This window comes from Crotalus tigris, unplaced genomic scaffold (genome assembly GCF_016545835.1).
Source record: "Crotalus tigris isolate CLP2741 ecotype Arizona unplaced genomic scaffold, ASM1654583v1 scf7180000017646.2482762, whole genome shotgun sequence".
Classification (NCBI taxonomy): domain Eukaryota; kingdom Metazoa; phylum Chordata; class Lepidosauria; order Squamata; family Viperidae; genus Crotalus; species Crotalus tigris.
In genome coordinates, this window is record NW_024096538.1 from 175,708 (window position 1) to 197,337 (window position 21,630).

The 21,630-nt window shown below is 35.7% G+C and overlaps 1 protein-coding gene across 4 annotated transcripts in view; it reads left to right on the plus strand.

The window, feature by feature from the left end:
* Positions 1–21,630, plus strand: part of MPZL1 (myelin protein zero like 1) — a 30,737-nt gene that overhangs the window by 1,796 nt on the left and 7,311 nt on the right. The window contains exons 2-6 of one of the 4 annotated variants that reach the window (XM_039335666.1): positions 7,216–7,376; positions 7,955–8,168; positions 11,604–11,736; positions 13,061–13,134; positions 17,431–17,537. In XM_039335666.1, the coding sequence (XP_039191600.1) occupies positions 7,216–7,376; positions 7,955–8,168; positions 11,604–11,736; positions 13,061–13,094 (542 nt within the window). In that variant the 3' untranslated portion in view covers positions 13,095–13,134; positions 17,431–17,537. Of the gene's footprint in view, positions 1–7,215; positions 7,377–7,954; positions 8,169–11,603; positions 11,737–13,060; positions 13,135–17,430; positions 17,538–21,630 lie in introns of those variants that run through there. The other 3 variants (XM_039335667.1, XM_039335663.1, XM_039335665.1) reach the window with 3 other exon arrangements.

Consider the following 21,630-nt stretch of genomic DNA (forward strand, 5'->3'; position numbering starts at 1 on the left):
TTAAGCAATATTAGCAGTATGAAGGTGGCATTATTCCCTACTTCTGAGTTTTATTACCATGACAATTTTACATGAAATGAGCATTTCATATTTCATGTACTTTATATAATTACACAGCAAACAGCAATAGTAAAATTGTGTAACATATATCATTCAGTATGGATGCTAAAATTATTTTTCATGTATAATGTGGTTATAAGTCAAACTAATATCAAGATTCAACCACTGTGGTGCTTTATACAGAATTTGTTTGAAACTTATTAATATTTTACTCTGATGACTTGCATTTTTTAAAAGTCATTTTATAATGGAAAGATTATATTAGTTGAAAATATTTTTTCATTTTCGAGTTCCATGCTTTCTACTACAGTAGTTACAAAATGTGTTGTAAGACTTGTTAATTTGTGCTGTATATTTAGCAGAAGTGAGATTTTTCCACAATTAGATCATCAAAGAAAAAGAATAACTAATGTAACTCTAATGAAATTAGTAGTGGTTAAAACGAATGCAAGTTTTGTCATGGTTTATTGTAACCTTGTGCCCCGGAGGTAAATGTGAAGGTGGATGAATTTTTCCCTTTTCTGTATATGCCATGTTTTATGCCAAAGTAGACTTGTCTCTCCCAGAAAGAGAGTTTAGTTTTAGAATATGAAGTACTATATTATTTTCTTCTCCACTTTTATGCTTAGCATTTGTTTATATATTTTTTCAATTTCTTTTTTAGTAGCACAGAAAACCTACAGTATTTTAAAACTTAATTCAGTATTTAAAACCTGATCTGAATTTTGAACTGGTGGTCTTAGGGCTCAGTTCAAAAACCTACTTAGAGACCTTATCTCTTAAATAGAAACTGGTTCCATTGTAACCCTAAGCTAAAATGTGTCTTTTTAATTTTTGTTTAGCAATATATTCAAAACCATGATATGTATGGTCTACACTTCAGAGTAAACCAAAGGCAAACAACATTTCAGTTTAGCATTGGAGGATACACGGTGGATACAATTTATTCCAAGATGGAAAGGTTTTTTCTTTCTAAATTTCATAAAAATATTTCCTCTCATATCATATTGCAATTATGGAATAAACATCTTATTTTCTTCCATGAAACCAATATTTTTAAAAGATAACTAATATAAAAGCAGTGGTAGCTATTAGTCAGATTTGAGAGTGCCTTCACAAAACACTCTTTTAAAAACTTCAATTTAACAGGAAAATAACCTTAGGATGATTATTTATACACTGTTCTAGAGGAATAAGAACTTTTTTTTTACAATTGGATGCTTTCTTAAATCTAGACTCACTTTTTGTCTTACATTAAACTGGTTAGATAATAGCGATTTCTCAAAAGTATAAACCTAGCTGTTGCTGTTACACATGTTGAGACAAAAAGTATTATCCATGAAGCAACAATTAAGTGTGTGTTCATATTTCTTCTGACTATCTCTTCTAGTATGATAATTTGACTAGGGGCAAAAACAGTTATTCCTTTCAGATTGGTTCTGCAAGTTGAACTGGGCTGGGCAGATATTAATAGACAAATGAAGTAATGCTCCAAATGGTTGTCTACAAACAGCTTACTTCAGGTGTAGGTAACCTATTATCGTTCAGATATTCAGATATAAACCACTGTCATTTTGGCCAACAAGGAAGACTCTGGGGAGTTGTCATCCATACCATTTAGAGAATATCATGATAGCAACTTCTTGCAGAGTTATTAATCAAAGCATTACATTACAAAGTCGGCAAGTTCTACTTCTCAAGTCATTGAGTTGGTAAGGTACTGGATGCTTACAAAATACATCTGATCAAGATAGGACAAATAAATGTTAAAATGTTTCCATGTTCAATCAGACTTTTAAAATCTAAGAATACATCACAATTTTTCAGTAGTAGATCAAAGGAGTATGGAGTATTTTTTAACAAACAAAATATAATAAGTTAACATATTTTCAAAATCTTTCAATTCTTATTGCAGCAGTTCATAGTGGTGTCAAGTAATATGTGACCATGTAGATGTTGTTGAACTCAAATTTAGATTAGTCCTTGTAAGCCTGTCAAATGTTGAGGAATGGTGCAAGTTGCAACTTGATAACATTTGAGGTGGCCATAGACTGTCCATGCTTAATCTATGCTTTATCTATAATTATACCAATTATTACACTGCTGAGTTCCTTCTTACTATAAGGAAATCCACAAAAGAAACACTCTTTAGTGAAACTAGAAACTAAGCAACTTAATGCATCTTAAAGATGTGTTGGTCTTCTATCAACATCAGCCCTGATCAACATGACTAATGGCAGGGAAGTTTTAGTCCAAACTATTTACCTGGCTTGAGTCAGGCTTCTATTACTCTCTGGATTAATTGAATATAATGTGATAATCAAAATTGATTGCCTCTAATATTTCATTTTTTTCTAGACTAAACTTTTATTATTCCAATTTGATTAATATCAAGTGTGCCTTGACTCTTTTAAAAAGCTTAGGCAATGTGAACTCCAAAAAACAATGGGATTAAGTATTGCTCTTTACCAGTGCTTTTTTTGTGAGAAAAAAGATGCCAGAACTCACATCTTGTTAATCTTTTATTTACCTTTTGCATGTAGTCAGTCACTGTACACCCACCCACACGTCAGTTGGTAATGAAACATAACAGTTGCTGCCTGCAGTAAGCACTCAGCGCGTGACCACACGACCAATCACAAGCTGAGCAATGCCACAAGGCGAGCAGCCGGACGAAGTACGCATGCATTGGACTCGACACACAAGCAGCCCGCATGCACCATTTTAATGATTTTGCTGCTGACCTGCTACGCTCAACAGGGCAATTCAAGTCCACATGGACCAAACATCAAATTTTCAAAAATTACTTTTAAAACTTGGAAAATCCATCAAAAAAAGGTGCCAGAACTCCATTCCAGTGGGTTCTATGACAAAAAAAGCACTGCTCTTTACTATGTTCTGGCATTATTAAAATCTGTAAATATTGGCAGGTGACCTAGAATAATCAGTGGTGATTCTGTGTCCCAACCTGTTATAAGCAGGTTTTGATAATTACTTTCATCAGGAATATTATTTTAAGTTGATTTGCCTGCGCTTTTGATCAAAATCTGAAACAGCCTTGAACTAATGCAGAATCCTGTAATATCTATTAGTTGTGAACATTATGAATTATACTATGAAAGTCAGGAAACATCAACAGTGTTAAAAGAGGAATATCATGGTGTTGCTTCAGAGTAATCATAAAATATGATTTCATCATCTGAAAAGAATAATGTCAGCCAGCTCTCCCAATTGGATGCTCAACTGTGGTGTGCTGTAATTTTCTTATTTCTTCTGGCCAAATGAGTTGTTCCAACTCATCCTGAATATATTAGTTTTTAAAAGAGGCTGCGAGCTAATGGTTTCTGGGGATTTAAACTTCAGATTCTTAAAAACTGGATCACAAATGTTAACCTACTTATTTTTATAGAGAAGTTCACAAAAAAGCTAAAGCCTAATTTATGTACTAATCTGGAATGTTAACATGCTATTTGTTTTAGTTTAATCATTGGTGTTCCCTAGTTAGAAAAATTTAGTGACATTTTTTCAAACTAAAATGCTCTCTTGAGAGCATGCAAAAATAAAACATGCATTTTAGAATATCAAGATCCTGCAATTATGATTCTGAAATCTGTTGTTTTCTTAAGCTTCACAGTACCTGGGTGGAGTTTTTCAGAGTAAACATTGTTTTTTTTATCTCTCTAATTTCAGAAAACTCAGTGTTGCATTGAAACATTTTGTTACATTGTTTTTCAGAGGAAGTTGACTGGGTGCTGAAACAATTGCTTTCTCTAGTTGTGTGTGTGGTGTTTTGATTCTATGGATTTGTCATTAAAAAGTATCTTTGGATGTTGCAACATTTTTCTGGAGAAGGAGGATTAACTTGTTTGCCAGTTTCTAACTTTGTTACTAAGTTTTCTTCAGTATTTCAGAAACAGTATTTCATGGGATACCATTGCTTGTAAAACAGCAACAAACTCCAAAGCATTTTAGGTAGCTCCTTATCAACATCCACGTCTAAAGTTTGAAACTATATATTGAAGTCTTTATTAGTCAGAAAGAGTAAGCCTTTGATTCTTATAATCTCTGGTTTGACAAAATGGGAGGATTCTTCCCAAAGATTGCTAGATGTTGCATTGAAATGTTCACATGTATTTCCCTGTTTGATTTTCTAATACTGGTATACACATAAATACATTCTGCATTTGTTGAACATGGGATTTTTTTTTCACCTTTATCTCTAAGTATGTCACTAGCTGACTAAAATTTTTGAAAGAAAAATACCATTGTATTTGTTTCAGAGTGCTGATTTACAGAATGCCAGTGTTCAGTATTGATACTTCTATTGTGACAATATTAGGCATACTTGGTTTATGATTCTGAATCCTATATACCTTTTTAACATCAAACCAATGTGCCATGTGCCTTAATCCACCCACATGATGAGCACCAATACTACATGTCGTTGTCATTTGCTATTTGTTGGATACCTTCTAGCCTGGGGTGGGGATTCACTATCTATAGTGACTGTTTACACTGATAGTGAATGTTTATTTACTCTCTTTCATGGGAGTGGGTTTCTACTTACTTTTCCAATGGATCATATTTAGTGTGATCTCTTGTATATGACCCATGGCCATTGGCGATCTTTCTAGGACTTTAACTCACAACAATTGAACATACAGAAATTTAAATCTAACTTGGTACATATCCGCTGAGGTCTCCAGTATTTTTTTTTTTTAACAGTTGAAAACAGTTTTTAATTTGATGACGAGGTGACTCTTAAATTTCATATTTGGTTTTTGGTTTTCCCAAAAAACCAAGATGCCTTGGTGAGGAAAGGATTGTAGAAAGAAAACTGTAATATGATCAAGTCTATTTTGAATCACAGTTGAATAGAACCATACATCACACTAATTATAATTCATTTTTATTTGGCAAATATTGGAAATTGCCATTGTATAATGGCATTAGACACATATTCAACATTTTTAACTAGAAATGTTTGTTCTGCCAGCCAGCTATGAAAGCAGATTGAAAAGAAAGGACTAAACTAAGTTTGATAGAAATGTAGTCACAAAATAGAATATATGTAGCTCAGGGCTTAACTGTGGAGTTCTTGTTACTCTCTGAGCTTGATTGTTTGCTTGCAGACATTCTGTTACTTCACTAAGTAACATCAACAGTGTTGCAAACCAAGGATTCTCCAATCACAAAATATTCAATTTGAATGCATATAGGTTTTGAAAAAACCTCATGGTTGTATACCTGTTCTGAAGGACAGTTGATGGGTCAGCTGATTGGACAAGAACAAATATTCCACCTATGTTCAAAAAGTGGAAATTTTATTTTTGTAGATTTTGGAATGTTGTCAGTCCAGATTTAAAGCATGATACTCAAAGGATTTGAGTGTTATGTTATCTAGGTGACTTTGTGCATCACAAGCTGAACTTGAGCTACCAGCACGATGCAACAGCTATGCATGCCCCACACCTCATAGCAAATGTAATCTTAGAAATAATAGAAATAAAGTAGCCAAGAACAAGATAAGTCATTTTTTCTTTCTTTTCTGTATTGATCAAATTGAACATAGAACATTGTGTCCAGTAATAAGCACCAGATTTTAGAAAGGACATCAACAAAATAGAGCTTGGTCAGAAGAAAGCAATTAACATGATAAGGGGTCTGGAAGGAAAAGCTATAAGGAATGGGAAGAGGGTATTAACTATGATTAGTTTGCAAAGGTCTGTGTATGGCATGATGCCTGTCCTCAGATACCTGTCAAGCTGTCATGCAGAAAACCAGAACAGAAATAGTGGGGTTACTTAACAAGGAAATATATTTTGGTTGATTATCAAAAGAAAATCTTAACAATAATGGTTCTTCAACAGTGGTATGGAATTACTTGGGAGATGGTATTCTCTGCCACAGGTGTTTAAACAGAAGCTGGATGGCCATCTGTTGAGGATGGAATCGTAATGGATTCTTACCATAAGCAGGTGGCTGGGCAAAATTATATTTTAAGATTCCTTCCAGTGCTTGTTATGATTTACAGGTAATCCTTGCTTAACCATGATAATTGAGATTGGCATTTTTGTTTCTGAGTGATACAGTCATAAAGGCAATCCTGGCAGTCCCTGCTGTTGTCATTAAGCAGGGATGCTGCTACGGCCAGAACTTTGAGGCCTGGATGAAAGTACCATTTGTTCAGTGTCATTGCATCTTCAAACAGTCATTGGACGAGTAGTTAACCAAGGATTGCCTGTAACTTAATATTCCATGATATTATAATTATCATATCACTAAAGTATAGATTGAAAGATATATTTACAGTTCATGCAAAAGATTAAGTACCCCCAGTCAAATTAGATATTTCCCTAAATCAACAGAACCATTACATGGTGCAAAGTTAAATACAGGGTCCTTCTCTGTCCTTGAGTGCATATTTTCTATTTATGTGCAGTTGTTTACACTTTCAAAATCAGCAACAATGAACAGTGATAAAAAATTATAGAGGTTCAATGTTTTACCAGACAGAGAAAAAACAGTTGCTAACATATTGAACAGTGGGAAAATAAGCCATCAGTATCTTAAGTCCTTTATTAATTTTAAATCAAGAAGTAGGCAGGGGATAGATAGTGCATCTATATAGGACTGTATGTCAACTTCATTAAATGCATGCATACTTATTTAGAAAAAACTTAGTTATATAATAAGTAGAGAGAAAAACATTTTGTCACTCTGCAATTTACAATTGCAAGTGGTTAGTCTTATATCAAATGGATAGCAGAAGAGGGAGTAATGAAATATTGTATTCTGTCTGTAAATTAGGCTTGCTGGGAAAGAAATTAGATGTCTGTATAATAAAGATGACAAATTCTGAAATAATGTATTGTATTGAGTTTCTCTTGAGAATCTACAAAAAGCATGGTCTGCACATGACAGTAAATTGTAATGTTGCATCTGTACTTTATACAAAATCAGAAACTAACCAGCAACATGATGGCTTAATACGATAAAGTGAACGGAAATGGATTTTTTTTACTCAATCTCTTTGATTTAATAGATTCTTCAATCTTTGTTTGGCTGGTTAAACTCTTCATACCTATGTTTGATATAGTGTTAATATTTATGAAGGATCTGGTATTCTGATTCTTGTAATGATGTTTTTGATAGTCCAGGTTTCAGCTGTGGAGGTATACACGCCGCAAGACTTTCTTGTGGAGAATGGGACTGAAGCAAAGCTTCCATGCACTTTTACTTCCACAGAAGTGATCAGCAGTTTAGCTTCTGTTGCCTGGAGTTTCCAAGGCGAGGGATCGTCATCTCTTGTCTCGGTAAGATATTGTTTGCAAAAGAAAATTATAAGAAGTAAAAAGCCCTGCTGTTCTTGCTTACTCCTTGCACTACTAAAAGCCTGATTGTTCCCTTGAAATGTTGGTTAAGATATTAATTGTATTTTGCTCCAAATTGGTTGTCACCAAAAGCCTTGCTTAGATGAGGAAATGCTTTAATCCACTTCACCTGCTTGTTTAGTTATCTTTTATCTTAATATGATGGGAAAATAAAAAATTAATACCAGAAGGACATCATGTAATTGTAATATTTATCAGTTCAGTAGTTTGGGGGGGGGACAGAATTGAGGAAAGTGAGGCAGAGCAAGATACCTGAGCTCCTGAAATTACTCTGAAACTTTTAAAATTCTTGTGATACTATGTGTAAAATATTTCTCTGACCTTTCAACTGGTTTAAAACCAGCTTTACAGGCTCTCAAGTAGAGTATTATCATTGTCAATCTTGCACTGTTTGAAATTCATGTATTTTATGAGTTGAGTTTTAAAGAAAGTTAGATTAGTTAAGAAATAGGGGAAAGCAGGTTTTTAATACAGCATATTTTTTGTGTTTTTGATTATAGTTCTTCTATTATTCCAATGGAAAAGCATATCCTGGGAAGAGTACACAATTTGATGACAGAAGCAGCTGGGCTGGAGACCTTAACAGAAAAGATGCATCAATCACTATAGCAAACATGCAATTTCAGGACAATGGAACGTATATCTGTGATGTTAAAAACCCTCCAGATATAGTTGTTACACCAGGAAAAATCAAAGTCAGGGTTATGGAGAAAGGTATAGTAATAAGTGGATGGAATGAAAAATTAATTAATGAGTGATGGAGAAGTTGTGCGTAAGGTGCATTCTTTCTCTAAAATTACTGTATGTAACAATGCACTGAAGCAAGTATTTGTTTGGCTATTCTCCTGCATTTTATTCCATTATTTTATTCTGAACAGTGGAGTAGAAATTTCACCAGCATTTTACTGTAATAAAGGTCATGGAATAACTTAGAATGAGTTAATGGCAAAAGCCAAAGTTCTGTGTTCATCTGTGATTTTTTGAATGAATTACAAATACACTTTCAGCTCCCAATGTAGCTTAATAATTTACATTTAAAGAAGTACAAAATGGTCTTTTCAAAAGCTAGATTAAATATGTTGCCATCAAATGTGCTATGTAGTAGATGTCAAAAGATTCCAAAAGATTTGTCAAATATTTTGTCATGTAATAGTATTGACTATTATACTGGTTTTTTAAAGAATTTTTGATAGTATATTTATCTGGTGTATTTTAAAATCAAGACCAGTAAAAGGTATGTTTGAAGATGTTAACATTTTACCTAGAAAAAATTTAAAATTAGAGCAACAGCAGCCAACCTTTTAACTATGGCCATAAAAACAAGGTCTTTAGTAACGTATTGATAAGACTGAGTTTGTTTGATGTAATACTTATCAATTATTTTATTTGTTAAACTGTTTTAATACCACTGATCTAATAACTCTTTTATCTGAAAGAAGAGTCCACTGGATGGAGTGAGAGATTCTTTATGTGGAAAGTCCTAAAGTAATGTTTGTGTTATATAGCAAAAACATCTTCATAAAAATATATATTTTCAACTCTGAGGAATATGACATTCGTATTGACTCATGCTGTTCTCTGATATACCTAAAATTGTTTCCGTGATATATCTAGCTATCTGCCAAAATCAGATTAACTAGCAAGGGGGCTAGCAAGCTGTCGGTTTGAAAATTATTACTAAGGACTAATTTCATTCCTAAGGAGTAAGTCTAAACATTCTATTACAAGAAGTAATTGTTTTCCTGCAAACTTGAGACACTTATTTTGTCTATTTAAAGAGCCAGTGAATAATAAAATATAAAATATACTCTTTTCTGATAAAAGCCCCACTAAACCCTCCCTTCAGAAGTTACACATTCTCTAGTATAGTCTCTTCCCCATTTGGTGTCTTCCATATAAGTTGGGTTGCTGTTTCCACCATCAGCCATGACTGCAAGCACTTTTGAGAAAAGAATTCCATTATGGAGCAATATTAAAATAATTTTCTGTGTAAATAATGTTCAGAAACAAAAAGTAATGACGTTTTAGCAGTTCTGAGAGACAATAGTGGGATGTTGTGATAGCATTTAGATTTATTTCAGATAATGAAAGAAGGCAGAAAAGGATCAGACATCCTTAACTTGATACAAATTGATAAGTAAGAAACACAGTAATAAAATGATGAGCCTATTCAAATATATCTTGGACTTTAAAAAGTGGATTTTAATAAATTTAAAGAATGAAAAAGATAGGACTGAGCTCATGAATGATAGGAAATATCTATAACTTCCCAAGACCAAATGAACTGCACTCGGGGCATTGAAGGAATATCTTCCGATGGCCAAACCTTACAGTATTCTTAAGAAATTCTGGACAATCGACGAGGTGCTAGCTGCTGGGAAAACAAATACTCTATCTCAAAATGGGAATATAGACAAATCATTCTGACATTAAGAAAAATGGGAAGTCTAGAGCACGTCCTAATGTGCTGTCCCACTGACATACACACACTCATCATGGTGTTAGGAGTCTTTATTAAGGCTTCCAAGCCTGAATTAGTATTCCCCAGCAATTCTGTATGCCAGCACCAGCTCACCCACAATGAGCTCAGCAGGCTACTCAAAAGAAGCCAGCACTAGTCCACAAGGCAAAGGCAAGTCCCCAAGGCAAAGGCATGTGCCAAGGCAACAAGGCAAAACAAGTCCACAGGACAAGGCAAGTCCACAAGGCAAAGATGAGTCCACAAGGCTAAGGCAAAGGTAAATCCACAGGGCAAAAGCAAGGCCACAAGGCAAAGGCAAGCTGTGAAGGCAAAGGCAATTCCACAGTTAAAGAGGCACAATCCGACGTTCCAGGCAAGAACACAGAGCAAGGAATGGACATGTTCCCAGCATTGTTTCACTCAACTTACTGAACTAAATAACTGCTTTCTGGTGTACCCCTCAAGAGGGACGAGGCTGCCTCTTTGCTGATGATCTTTGTGCCTGCCTCCTCTCAGCCCTACGTGCTCTTGAATCTGGAGGAGGAGGAGCCAGGTCTTCTTCATCTCCACTGACCAGCTGCAGCTGTATGCCCTCTCCATTCGAAGTCTCTGGGCTTCCCAGCTTCAGCTGTGCCTCTACTGTCTCTAGCTCAGCCGGCTACTTGTCTGGTTGCTCCCTGTGCTCAGTCCCTTCGCTCTTGGCTTATAGCCTTCGGCTGTATCCCTTCCTGAGGTGCCTGAGACTGGCTCAGAATTCCAAACTAGCATCTGGGGAAGCATCTAGGGGAGTTGTCACACCTGAACAGATTGTTTTCTAAGTGGTATAAGATTGGTCTGGTAATTGTCAGAAGGCCACATGGATAGTAACATGAATTTGTCAGGAAAGTTTGCCAAATTGATCTTATTCCAGATTAAGGAATAATTTTTAATTATTCCTTAATCTGAAATAAGGTTTGTTTGATTCATAACTTTTTTTAGTAAATGACAGAAATGCTACAATAAAACATAATTTTATGTTAGTAAAATATTTTACAAAGTACTTTGGCATTCTGATGAGCAAGCTAGTGTATGAATGTCATTACAATTAAGCATATATGTAGTTGAAAATCATACTTGGAGAATACTGTCAACTTGGAGAATACTGTCAAAAGTTCCTCCTCAGAGTGGAATAAACATCAATTGGAGTAAACCACTATATAGTCTTGGGCCCTGAACAGTTCAAGTTCTTATTAATGGCTTGGATGAAGAGATGGAGTGAATGCTTATTAAATTGCAGGTGATAGAAAATAAAGAAGGATATTTTAGAAGGTAAAAATAAAATTCAAAATTACCATGATGGGTGAGAGAAATATGCTAAGAGAATTAAATATGAAAAGAGACAAATATAAAGTTCTTTTTAAAAAACAAATCAAATGCACAAGAGTACAGTTAGGGACATTTGGTAATAATGCTTGTGTAAGGTATTGATTACAAACTGAATCTTAGTTGGCTGTTAGGTTTTTTTTAAAAAACATAAAAGGCAAGAGGCATGGGTTTCACTTCATGTTTAATAAGTAAAAAGTATAAAAAAGCATATTGATAATATAGATGCATCCACAACTGAATTAAAAATTCTAATGGAATAATGTGTGATCAGTTTTAACAAGGTATAAGATAACTGAAATGAAAGTGGTTTTTTTTCTCTTCAGGTAACTTGACTGTATTTCCTCTTCCCCTTGTGTTAGGGGTAACTGGTGCTGGCATTCTAGTTTTAATTTTCATCATCATGCTTATTGTGTGCGTTATGATCAGAAAGAAGAATTCCAAAAAGCATTATTCTGGGTAAGGCACTATATTTGTTGTTTCTTTAAATATGCGAGGGTGGGGGTAGAGGAACATGAACAGTTTGAAACATGAATTATGCATTTATATTAAATTACTGGTACAGCTAGAAACCACATCCTTCTGTGCTTATAAATTATCAACTTCATGGTGTACATATATTCATATGTTGCTCCTCTTTGTGAGCATAGGTCCATTAAGCTTAGTGTCCTTGAAAGTAGTCTAAAACTACTCCCTTGCAACTCTCAGAATGAAGGAGGCTGTGTCCCTATCAGGTTACATTCTGGATGGCACAACTTTTTTTCTAAGATTGGGGGTATGACTGCCAGTTCCTTTTACAACAGTCCGCTTTCCATAGCTTTCCAATCTTGGTTTTGGGAAAACTGCCCTTCTGCTATTTTCACTGGCTTTATCACATGCATGACTTCTTTTTGTTCCTGTTGCGCTCATGATGCCCCCTGTAATTTGGCTTTGAGGAACTTCTATTAAACAATATCTTCAAAGTGGATTATATGCCATGAAAAATTGGTTGATGGGCTCCTTTGTACTGGTGGTGGCACTTACTTTGCTTTATCACTTAATTCCAGCAGAAATGCAGTTCTGTGCATAGAAAATTGGACATAGCAATTCTTTCAGGATCAATCATTTCATGGCCTGACTTCTTGTTTTTGTAGATCCAGTAAATATTATTCATAAAGTGCTAAAAACTCGATTTGTACTGGGTGTACGTAATTGGCATCTTTTTTGTAACCTTTCAGAATTTAGAAAGTGCTGCAGTAGATGTCAGTGGTAAGGTTGAATGAGTGCAGTGAATTGGCTGTATAAGCTCTGGTTCAGTGTGGCAAGCTTAATTTCCCTCGTGCATGTAACTGTTTCCATAACACTTGAATACTGATCTGCATCCAAGGATGCCAAGTCTTAATATGAATAATATTTTTTTTCATCAAGTACATTATCTCTAAAGGTTTGGGACTATCTTTGTTTAAAATTATTGTTCTTTTGTGGTTGTCTCTAAGTACCAAACATTAACATTGATTTCATTGACTATACTGTGTTTCTGATGGTTACTAAGTGGTGGGATGTCTATTCTAGTAATTACAAATAAGAACGTGTGTGTGTGTGTATACACACATTTGTGTGTATATAATATATGATAACTAATTTCTAAATAAACTAACAGAGCTGTAACTGATTGAGATGGGTGGTGGTGGAAATTCTTGCATGGCAATATCACAATGTCTATTCTTTCTTTGAATTTTTTTTCCCTATTACTACTTTGGTATGCTGGGATTGGATCCTGCTTTTTATCTTCCTTTCCTTACAGAGATCCTGATATAGATGCAAGACTGGGAATGTAACAGGGCTGGGTCATCTCTTCCAGTCCCACTATATATCATGGTAACAAAACATGCCAGTAGTTCTTTGGTACTTCATGTCCATATGTATATAATTTCTGCCTCCCTTGCTTACTATCCTGCTAACATACTTCCAACACTTATGCTGAATTTCTGTTTTGTGGACTGTTGATGAAGGGGCAGCATATCTCATCTATTGTCTGAATTTTGTTGTCTCATTTCTTCAGTTTTGGCAACAAGGCTATGTACCTTCAGAAGCAGCTAATTCAGATGCATGAATGAATGGAATATTTGGACTTTTTATACTATGAGAAAAAATAAGGTTGCTGTCAGTAAAAAAAATACACCTAAAAATATTTTATGCACAAACTGTGAATTCAGTATTATTAATTGGTTCAGTGCCGAGTTGCACATTCTCTTAGAATAGATTGCAAATGCTTATTTGTCCTTTGATCGTTGTGTGCTGGGGTTTAGTCTTAATAAGAATGAAGCCCATTTACTAGTACTTAAGTATGTTTCTCAGTATTGTGTTTCTGTGTATTGCTTCATATTTCATGTCTGCCTTTTGAATGTTCAGTATTTATATTTGATAACAAAATTGATTAGTGGAGGGCTGCTTTCTGCTTAATCTCATTGTCATCTTGCCATGATCACACTTGCATATGCTTTTAAGTGATGCTTAAAAGTTTTGAACTTTTTAAAATTTTCAATATTTGGCATCAATATGACCTAAAACATGATTTGTTTTCTACATAAGTCCTAAAACTAAATAAAGAGAACTCAATTAAACAAATGAGTCAAAGACATATTTGTTCATTTATTCATTGACGAAAATGACAAAAGCTACATATTTGAGTATAGCAGAAGTTGCTGAACTTCCATGATTATCTGTTCATTTGAATGGAGAAATTAGAGTTAGATATTTCAGTGAATGGAATGATAATCAGACGTACATGTGTAGGGGCCTCTCCTTATTTAAAGAATAGAATTCTTGATAATCACAATCAAAGTCTGATCTTCGCAACACAGGCATGTGATAGTGTGCCTTTGCTTGAACAAGGTTTCTGAGGACCTCCAACAAAATAGTTGTTGATGCTCACCAGACTGGAAAAGGTTGTAAATCTATTTTCAACGAGTTTGGATTCCATCAGTCCACTGTAAGGCAGATTGTGTACAAACGGAAACAACTGAACACCATTTTTGCCTTCCCCAGGACTAGTCAACAAATCAAGATTATACCAAGAGCAAGATGTGTAATGCTCTGAGAGGGCTCAAAGAAGCCCAGGGTAATGTCTGAGGAACTTAAGACCTCGCTTAAATTAGCATATGTCAGTGTTCATGAGAACACTATTAGCAGATTACTGAACAATGGCAAGATTGCAAGAAGAAATGTAGAGTTGTTGAATACAAGATGGGTGGCAAATACATTTTAGGAAGGAAGGAAGGAAGGAAGGAAAGAAGGAAGGAAGGAAAGTCATTATTTTCCCAAAAGAACATTGCTGCTCATTTACAGTTTGCAGAAGACCATGTAAATAAGGAAGACAGCTATTGGAAGAATGTTCTGTGGATGGATGAGACCAGAATAGAATGTTTTGGCTTGAATGAAGGCAAACACTGCAATCTATCCAAAAAAGCCTTATCCCATCTGAGAAACATGGCAGTAGCAATATCATGGTTTGAGCCTGTTTTTCTACTTCTAAACCAGCATGATTTGCTTGCCATCATTGATGGAACTATGAATTTTGAATTCTAGCAGCAAATTCTATAGGAAAAGGTCAGGGTATCTGTGAACTGTAGCTCAAGAGAAAGTGGATCAGGCAGCAAGACAACAACCCAAATGCATAGTTATACCACTAAAGAATGTTTAAAGCAGGACCAAGTTAATGTTTAAAATGACCAGGTCAAAGTCCTGTCCTTAATTCTATAGAAATGTTGAGGATGAACCTAAAACAGGCAGCTGATGCAAGGAATGGGAAGCTACATAATTGGAAATGAAACAGTGGAAAAGTTGCTTATGTAAGAATTTCTATATATGGAAAAATGGACTAAAAGTCCTCCAAACTGATACGCAGGACTGCTTAAAAGTCTCAAGAAACTTTTAGTTGCAATTATTGCTTTCCAAGGGGGGCACACTAGTTACTGAAAGATTCGTATACCTTTTCCATGAAATAAGTAGCTTGGAATTATTTTCTTCAGTGAAAAAAGAACAAAGAAAACATTTTTGATCCATTTGCTTAATTGGGTTCTCTTTATCTAGTTTTAGGCAATGTATGGAGAAAAATAATGTTTTAGGTCATAGATGTAGAAATATTGAAAATTCAGAAGGGTTCTCAATTTTTTAAGCATCACTCTGTATGCTACGTAGGAAGAAAATCAAACTAGATTAGATTTCCCCAATATGATAACTACAGATACTTTGGGGTACAGTTCCCATCAGCAGCTATTGACCAAAACATTTGGAAATCTTATGAAAAGCTGATATATTGGGAAAGGGTTAATTACTATTCCTATTTTTAGAACCAAAGCTCCTAGCAGCAAATTTTTATATAGAAAAGTCACTTCCAGGTGATGTAGTACTGTCAATTCTATATGATCTGACAGAGTTGGCAGGCCTGGGTTCCATTGTTTAAGAATGGTCAGTTCAGGAGATGCTGGAAGTTGTTTATCCAGCAGTAGCACCTTTTCTCCAGAGATGAAATCCCTTGTTGCCCTACCCTGATATTATTTAGATCAGTGGTTCTTAACCTTTTTGAATGAATTGCCCCCTTGAGCCAATGAGAAAGTTTTCATCACTCCCTCCCCCAGCATAACCTCTCAATCACAACATAGGAAATAATAACACAGGAAATAATAACACAGTGCTAGGCTGCATTAACAGAGGGATAGAATCAAGATCACGTGAAGTATTAATACCACTCTACAAAGCCTTGATAAAGTCACACTTGGAATACTGCATCCAGTTTTGGTCACCACGATGTAAAAAAGATGTTGAGAATCTAGAAAGAGTACAGAGAAGAGCAACAAAGATGATTAGGGTACTGGAGGTTAAAACATATAAGGAACAGTTGCTAGAATTGGATATGTCTAGTTTAACGAAGAGAAGGACAAGGTGGGACATGATAGCAGTATTCCAATATCTCAGGGGCTGCCATAAAGAAGAGGGAATCAAGCTATTTTCCAAAGCACCTGAAGGCAGGACAAGAAGCAACAGGTGGAAACTAATCAAAGAGAGAAGCAACCTAGAATAAGGAGAAACTTCCTGACAGTGAGAACAATTAATCAGTGGAACAACCTGGCTCCAGAAGCAGTAAATGCTCCAACACCGGAAGTTTTTAAGAAGAGACTGGACAGCCATTTGTCCGAAATGGTGTAGGATTTCCTGCCTGAGCAGGAGGTTGGATTAGATGACCTCCAAGGTCCCTTCCAACTTTATTATTATTATTATTATTATTATTATTATTATTATTATTATTATTATTATTATTCAATTTATGCAAACACTTTTCTTGTTTTCTTTAAAATTGTCATAGGACATATCGATGCAAATAATTTATTTCCAGTCTTTTCCCCATATCTCCCATATTCTGGCTAATGGCGCGCCACTGTATGGGTAGAGGCTGCTGCGCAACACACATGAAGATAAGCGATGCGTATTCACATATGAACAGCGTTCTGTACTGAAGCTAGCTGGAGGAACATTTAAAAACACAATTCAATCCACTAATAGCGAGCAATCTGATGTTTTTGTATGACAGATATACAGCCATTCACTGTACAAAAAAGTCTCAAAAGTGTCCCCAAAACTTCTCGCTCCATCGCCCCCATATCGCCCCCTTTTCATTCCTTCGCCTACATTGCCCCTTTTTGTTCCATCGCCCCCCTGAAAAACAAAATCGCCCCCTGGGGGGTGATATTGCCCAGGTTAAGAACCACTGATTTAGATTAGTGCTTACAATCTAGGTTTTTTCCCAGGACCAGGGCTAGAGTGAGTGGTAGGAGAGTCATAAAGGGGTTGGATGGCTTTTAAATCTAATAAACTCTAAATCAAATCATATTAGATGAAGATGGCAGGGGAAGTTAATCCTTTATGTGGTTATGAGTTTTTTTACTTAACCTGGAGCTAGAATGACTTTCTTCTTTGTATGTGAGGGGAGAAAATATAGGCATGACTAACCTGAGCAAGTATAAAGCAAGGATGTATGTGTTGTCTGACATTCACTGAGGTCACTCTATTTGGCCTAATGCCACCTCATCTTGCCATCACTTGCCTTTGTTTTTGTTTTGTCTTTTATTTACTTCTTGAATGTTATTCTGCAAAATCTGCTTGCCACCTCATCAGCTGCAGTACCTCTGAGAGCTTGATGTCTCCAGTTAAGCAGGCTCCACGGAAGTCCCCCTCCGACACAGAGGTTTTGGTAAACAGCGTGCCCATCCGATCTCATCAGGTAAATGGTGTCATACTCTGACTCAGAGATTATCTAGTGGCTGGAAAGGTGGTATTTTTGCTAAGGGAGGAAAAGACGGCTCATCACTGAAACACATACATGGAAAAATATCTGGATAAAGCCTTGCTGTACTGGACCCTATGGTGAGGAATGTAGCTATCTTTTGGCTATTATTTTTGTGATATACTTGCTATCTTTGGCAAAATTAGGGTGACTAATCTTAATAAATGATAACTTTCTGTAGTGAGATAAATCCTATGGCCTGGAGAAGACTCCTGCGAGTCCCTTGGACTGCAAGGCATTCAAACCGGTCAGTCCTAGAAGAGATCAACCCCGACTGCTCTTTAGAAGGCCAGATCCTGAAGTTGAAACTCAAATACTTTGGCCACCTAATGAGAAGGAAGGACTCACTGGAGAAGGGCCTAATGCTGGGAAAGATTGAGGGCAATAGAAGAAGGGGACGACAGAGAATGAGATGGCTGGATGGAGTCACTGAAGCAGTAGGTGTGAATTTAAATGGACTCCAGAAGATGGTAGAGGACAGGAAGACCTGGAGGAATGTTGTTCATGGGGTCGCGATGGGTCGGACACGACTTCGCAATTAACAACAACAACAACACCTTCATGTAGGTCTTCAGTTCTAGAGATTTGATTTATAGAGGATTGAGTAAATAGCTCTTCCACAGTAGTGTCTCAATTTCTTTCAGCTGTAATTATATGCCTTTGGGAATATTAAATATTTAATGTTTTAGATTCATATTGAATTGTAGGCATTATTATTATTATTTGCCTTCAGTCTTGGGCCACCACTAAATATTACTTAAGAGTATTACATCCAAAGAGACTGAGGGACTTTGGAATCAGGTCCAAAGTAAGGTCCAAGGTAATAAGGCTGACTTGAAAAGGGGAAATAAATACTAGGTCTCTTTTTTTTCTACAGTGAATCATTTTTCTTGGATGGAAAGAAATAATAGAAATTGTATTGATTAGAAAAGATTGTACTTTTAAAAATCTGTTCAAAGTTACCTATCTTAATAGAAAGTCATAGACTTTATGATGTGGTTTGAGATGCTTAAGTAAGGAATAAAATCTCATCAGAGAGCACAAAACAATTATGAAATTCTCTTTGGAAAAATGAGAAACATATACACACACATGCACACACACACACACACACACACACAGAGAGAGAGAGAGAGAGAGAGAGAGAGAGAGAGAGGACAGGAGGCACTGGGAGACCACCCCACAGCAATGTGTATTCAGACACGACTAAAGCAAGCAAAGAGAGTGATGAGAGAGGCAATAGCCCCTGTACTTATAAATACACAGACGGATGTGAGACAGTTAGAAGCAATATGACCATCTGTGGTGGGTAGACCGGTTACGCATTTCATGAGCAGAGCGCAAAAGCAGCTGGTCTTATAAGCAGGCTTTCAAACCTCTGGCATTCTACTCTCACGACATCGGCAGTTAGCCGACGAAAGCTAAGTTTATTAAACAGTTATTTAACAGTTGTTCGACTATTTTTCTCAACATGAATGTACCCAGGATTCTGGCTGATGAGAGCTAAGTAGCTTGAAATAGCTATACCAGTCTCCCTTTAACTCTTTGTTAGCAATCCAAATTTAACATACACACACACACACACAGAGAGAGAGAGAGAGAGAGAGAGAGAGAGAGAGAGAGATTACTTATTTGATAATTTGATGTTATAATGCAAATTTAGCTATTTTCTAACTAACTTACACAGTTCCACATGATATTTTCAGTGGTTGCAGTTGACTATTAGTACTCTTGATTGTAAGTCCAGAAATTAGCTGGCAATATTTGTTTTATTAATTGCTAGAGTGCAGTGGGAAAGGAAAGAAATGGTAGTCTTTGTATGCTGAGTTCTGAAGGAATGGTGTCAGCCATTTGACAACATGGAGTTTCTTGTCAATTATGAATACCAGATGAGTGAGTAGTTAAATATAGACCTGGATTATGAACTCCTTAAAATGATTAATGATATTGATGAAAATGTTGGTTTGCTTTGCTGCCTGGCAAATAGTTAATAACTGATGGATGAAGTTGACTTGGTTTTGGAGGCTATTCTTTGAATTTTATAATATAGTTATAATAGTAAAGGAGGCACAGAGGCCTAGCAGTTAAGACACTTGTGTTCAAGACCCAAGTACTATGTGATGAGATGAGGTCCCGTTATTTGGCCCAGCTCCTGCCAACTTAGTACTTTGAAAGCATTCAAATGTGAGTAGATAAATAGATACCACTTTGGTGGGAAGGTAACAGCATTCTGTGTGTATTTGGCATGTAGTCTTGCTGGCCACATGACTACGGAAATATCTTTGGACAAGGCTGAGTCTCTCAGCTAAGAAACGCGGAGGAGCACCACCCCCTACAGTCAGGGCAAACTTTTACCTTTTACCTAGTAGTTGTAATAGTAGTTACAGTAGTGAATTAGTAGAAGTAAAAGTAGGTTGCACATGTAGTAGTGTATCACTAATATACTATATAAGTAATTGGTAGTTACACCAGTACTGCTATATACTATATTGCCCATTTGTTTAGAGAAAGATTATGATAAAATGATTACATTTGTGTTATGGAATTCAGTTAAAAATACAGGAGTTTGAACCCTGTTAGAGATTGTTTCTAACACAGTTCACAAACAGTGTGTGTTTCTTTGTGTTTATTTCCCAGTGATGGCTTGCACTTGAACACATCATATCTCTGAGAACATTGTATGAATATGAAAATGCATTCAGCCAGGCATGTTACAATAGAATTGTCATATCTACTCAGACAGACATTGTGTGGCAACCTACAGTTAATGATTTATTAAATTGTTGCAAACTTGATATTCGCTGGATTTCTGCAGCCCATATGGAATCCCTATTCTACAGACTACTTTTATGTTATTTTAATAGAGACATAAAAGCAGCTGCAATGAATTAAATCAAAAGAAACTATTTTTTCCTAATATCAGTACAGATTCTCATGCCCAGTTAGTGTATCAGGGTACCGTTGATTTGTTTGGGAAATTTAGAATCAGAAGTGCTTTCTTTTGGAGCCCTTAAAAGTATATTAGAATATGTAGCATTTATCCTTTGGTTTCTATCTTTTTTTCTATACTTAAAATGCTACCAGTAGTTCTGTGCAATGAATTAAAACACATCAAATTTAGAATTGGGATACTGTTATTTTATAATTATTTTCAGGCAATAATTTTCATGTGCACCAGAATGTGCCTTTCTGTAGAGATTTGTATTGCTGCTGTTAGAATAAGGAGGGGTTTATACACACACACACACACACACACACACACACACACACACACACACGAAGGCAGGGGGAAATTTAAAAAAAATCACCAGCTTAATACTGTACCTTTAAAGTAACAGCTTGTGCATTACCTATCCTAGTCGCCTGTTTACTTCCTAAATATTTAGTCCTAAAGTTGATTAACATTGCTTGTTCTGAAAGCAGAAACTTGTTGCCCAGGTTGGAGTTCAGATGGCATGTCTGAAAACAGCCTTCATAGATTCATTCCATCTTCAGCTAGACTCATCAGGTTTGCCTTCTTGTCCTCATCAATAAATTCATCTGAACCATAATTTCTCACAATTGTGCATGTTTGGCTGGTGTATAGTATTCTCCTTTTCCTTTGTTCATCTGTAGAATGCTTGATCATTTTGAACGTGATAATTAACTATGTTCTCTACTTTCTAGGTCTAATACTGACCCGATTGGTTATCTGGGTTCCTATATGTACAATGAATAAATTAGAAGACAATATCTCAGTTACATAGCACTTCAGACAGTGCTTCTGAATGCTAAAATCTTTTTCCCGTGATTTCTGCTAGAAACTTTTCTGGCAACGTGTACTGTATATTCTTCTTTTTTTTTTCTGAAATACAATTATTCTTGCATACTTCTCCATGCTTATGCTTTTTTTCTAGAGATTTATGTGGCAATATTTACTAGTTGTGTAAACTAAGATATGATTAAAAGTGATTAAAATGTGTGTAAGGACCTACCTCAGCTAACCACACAAGAAAACAGAATTCTTGAAACAGGCATCGTCTCAAAAGGAA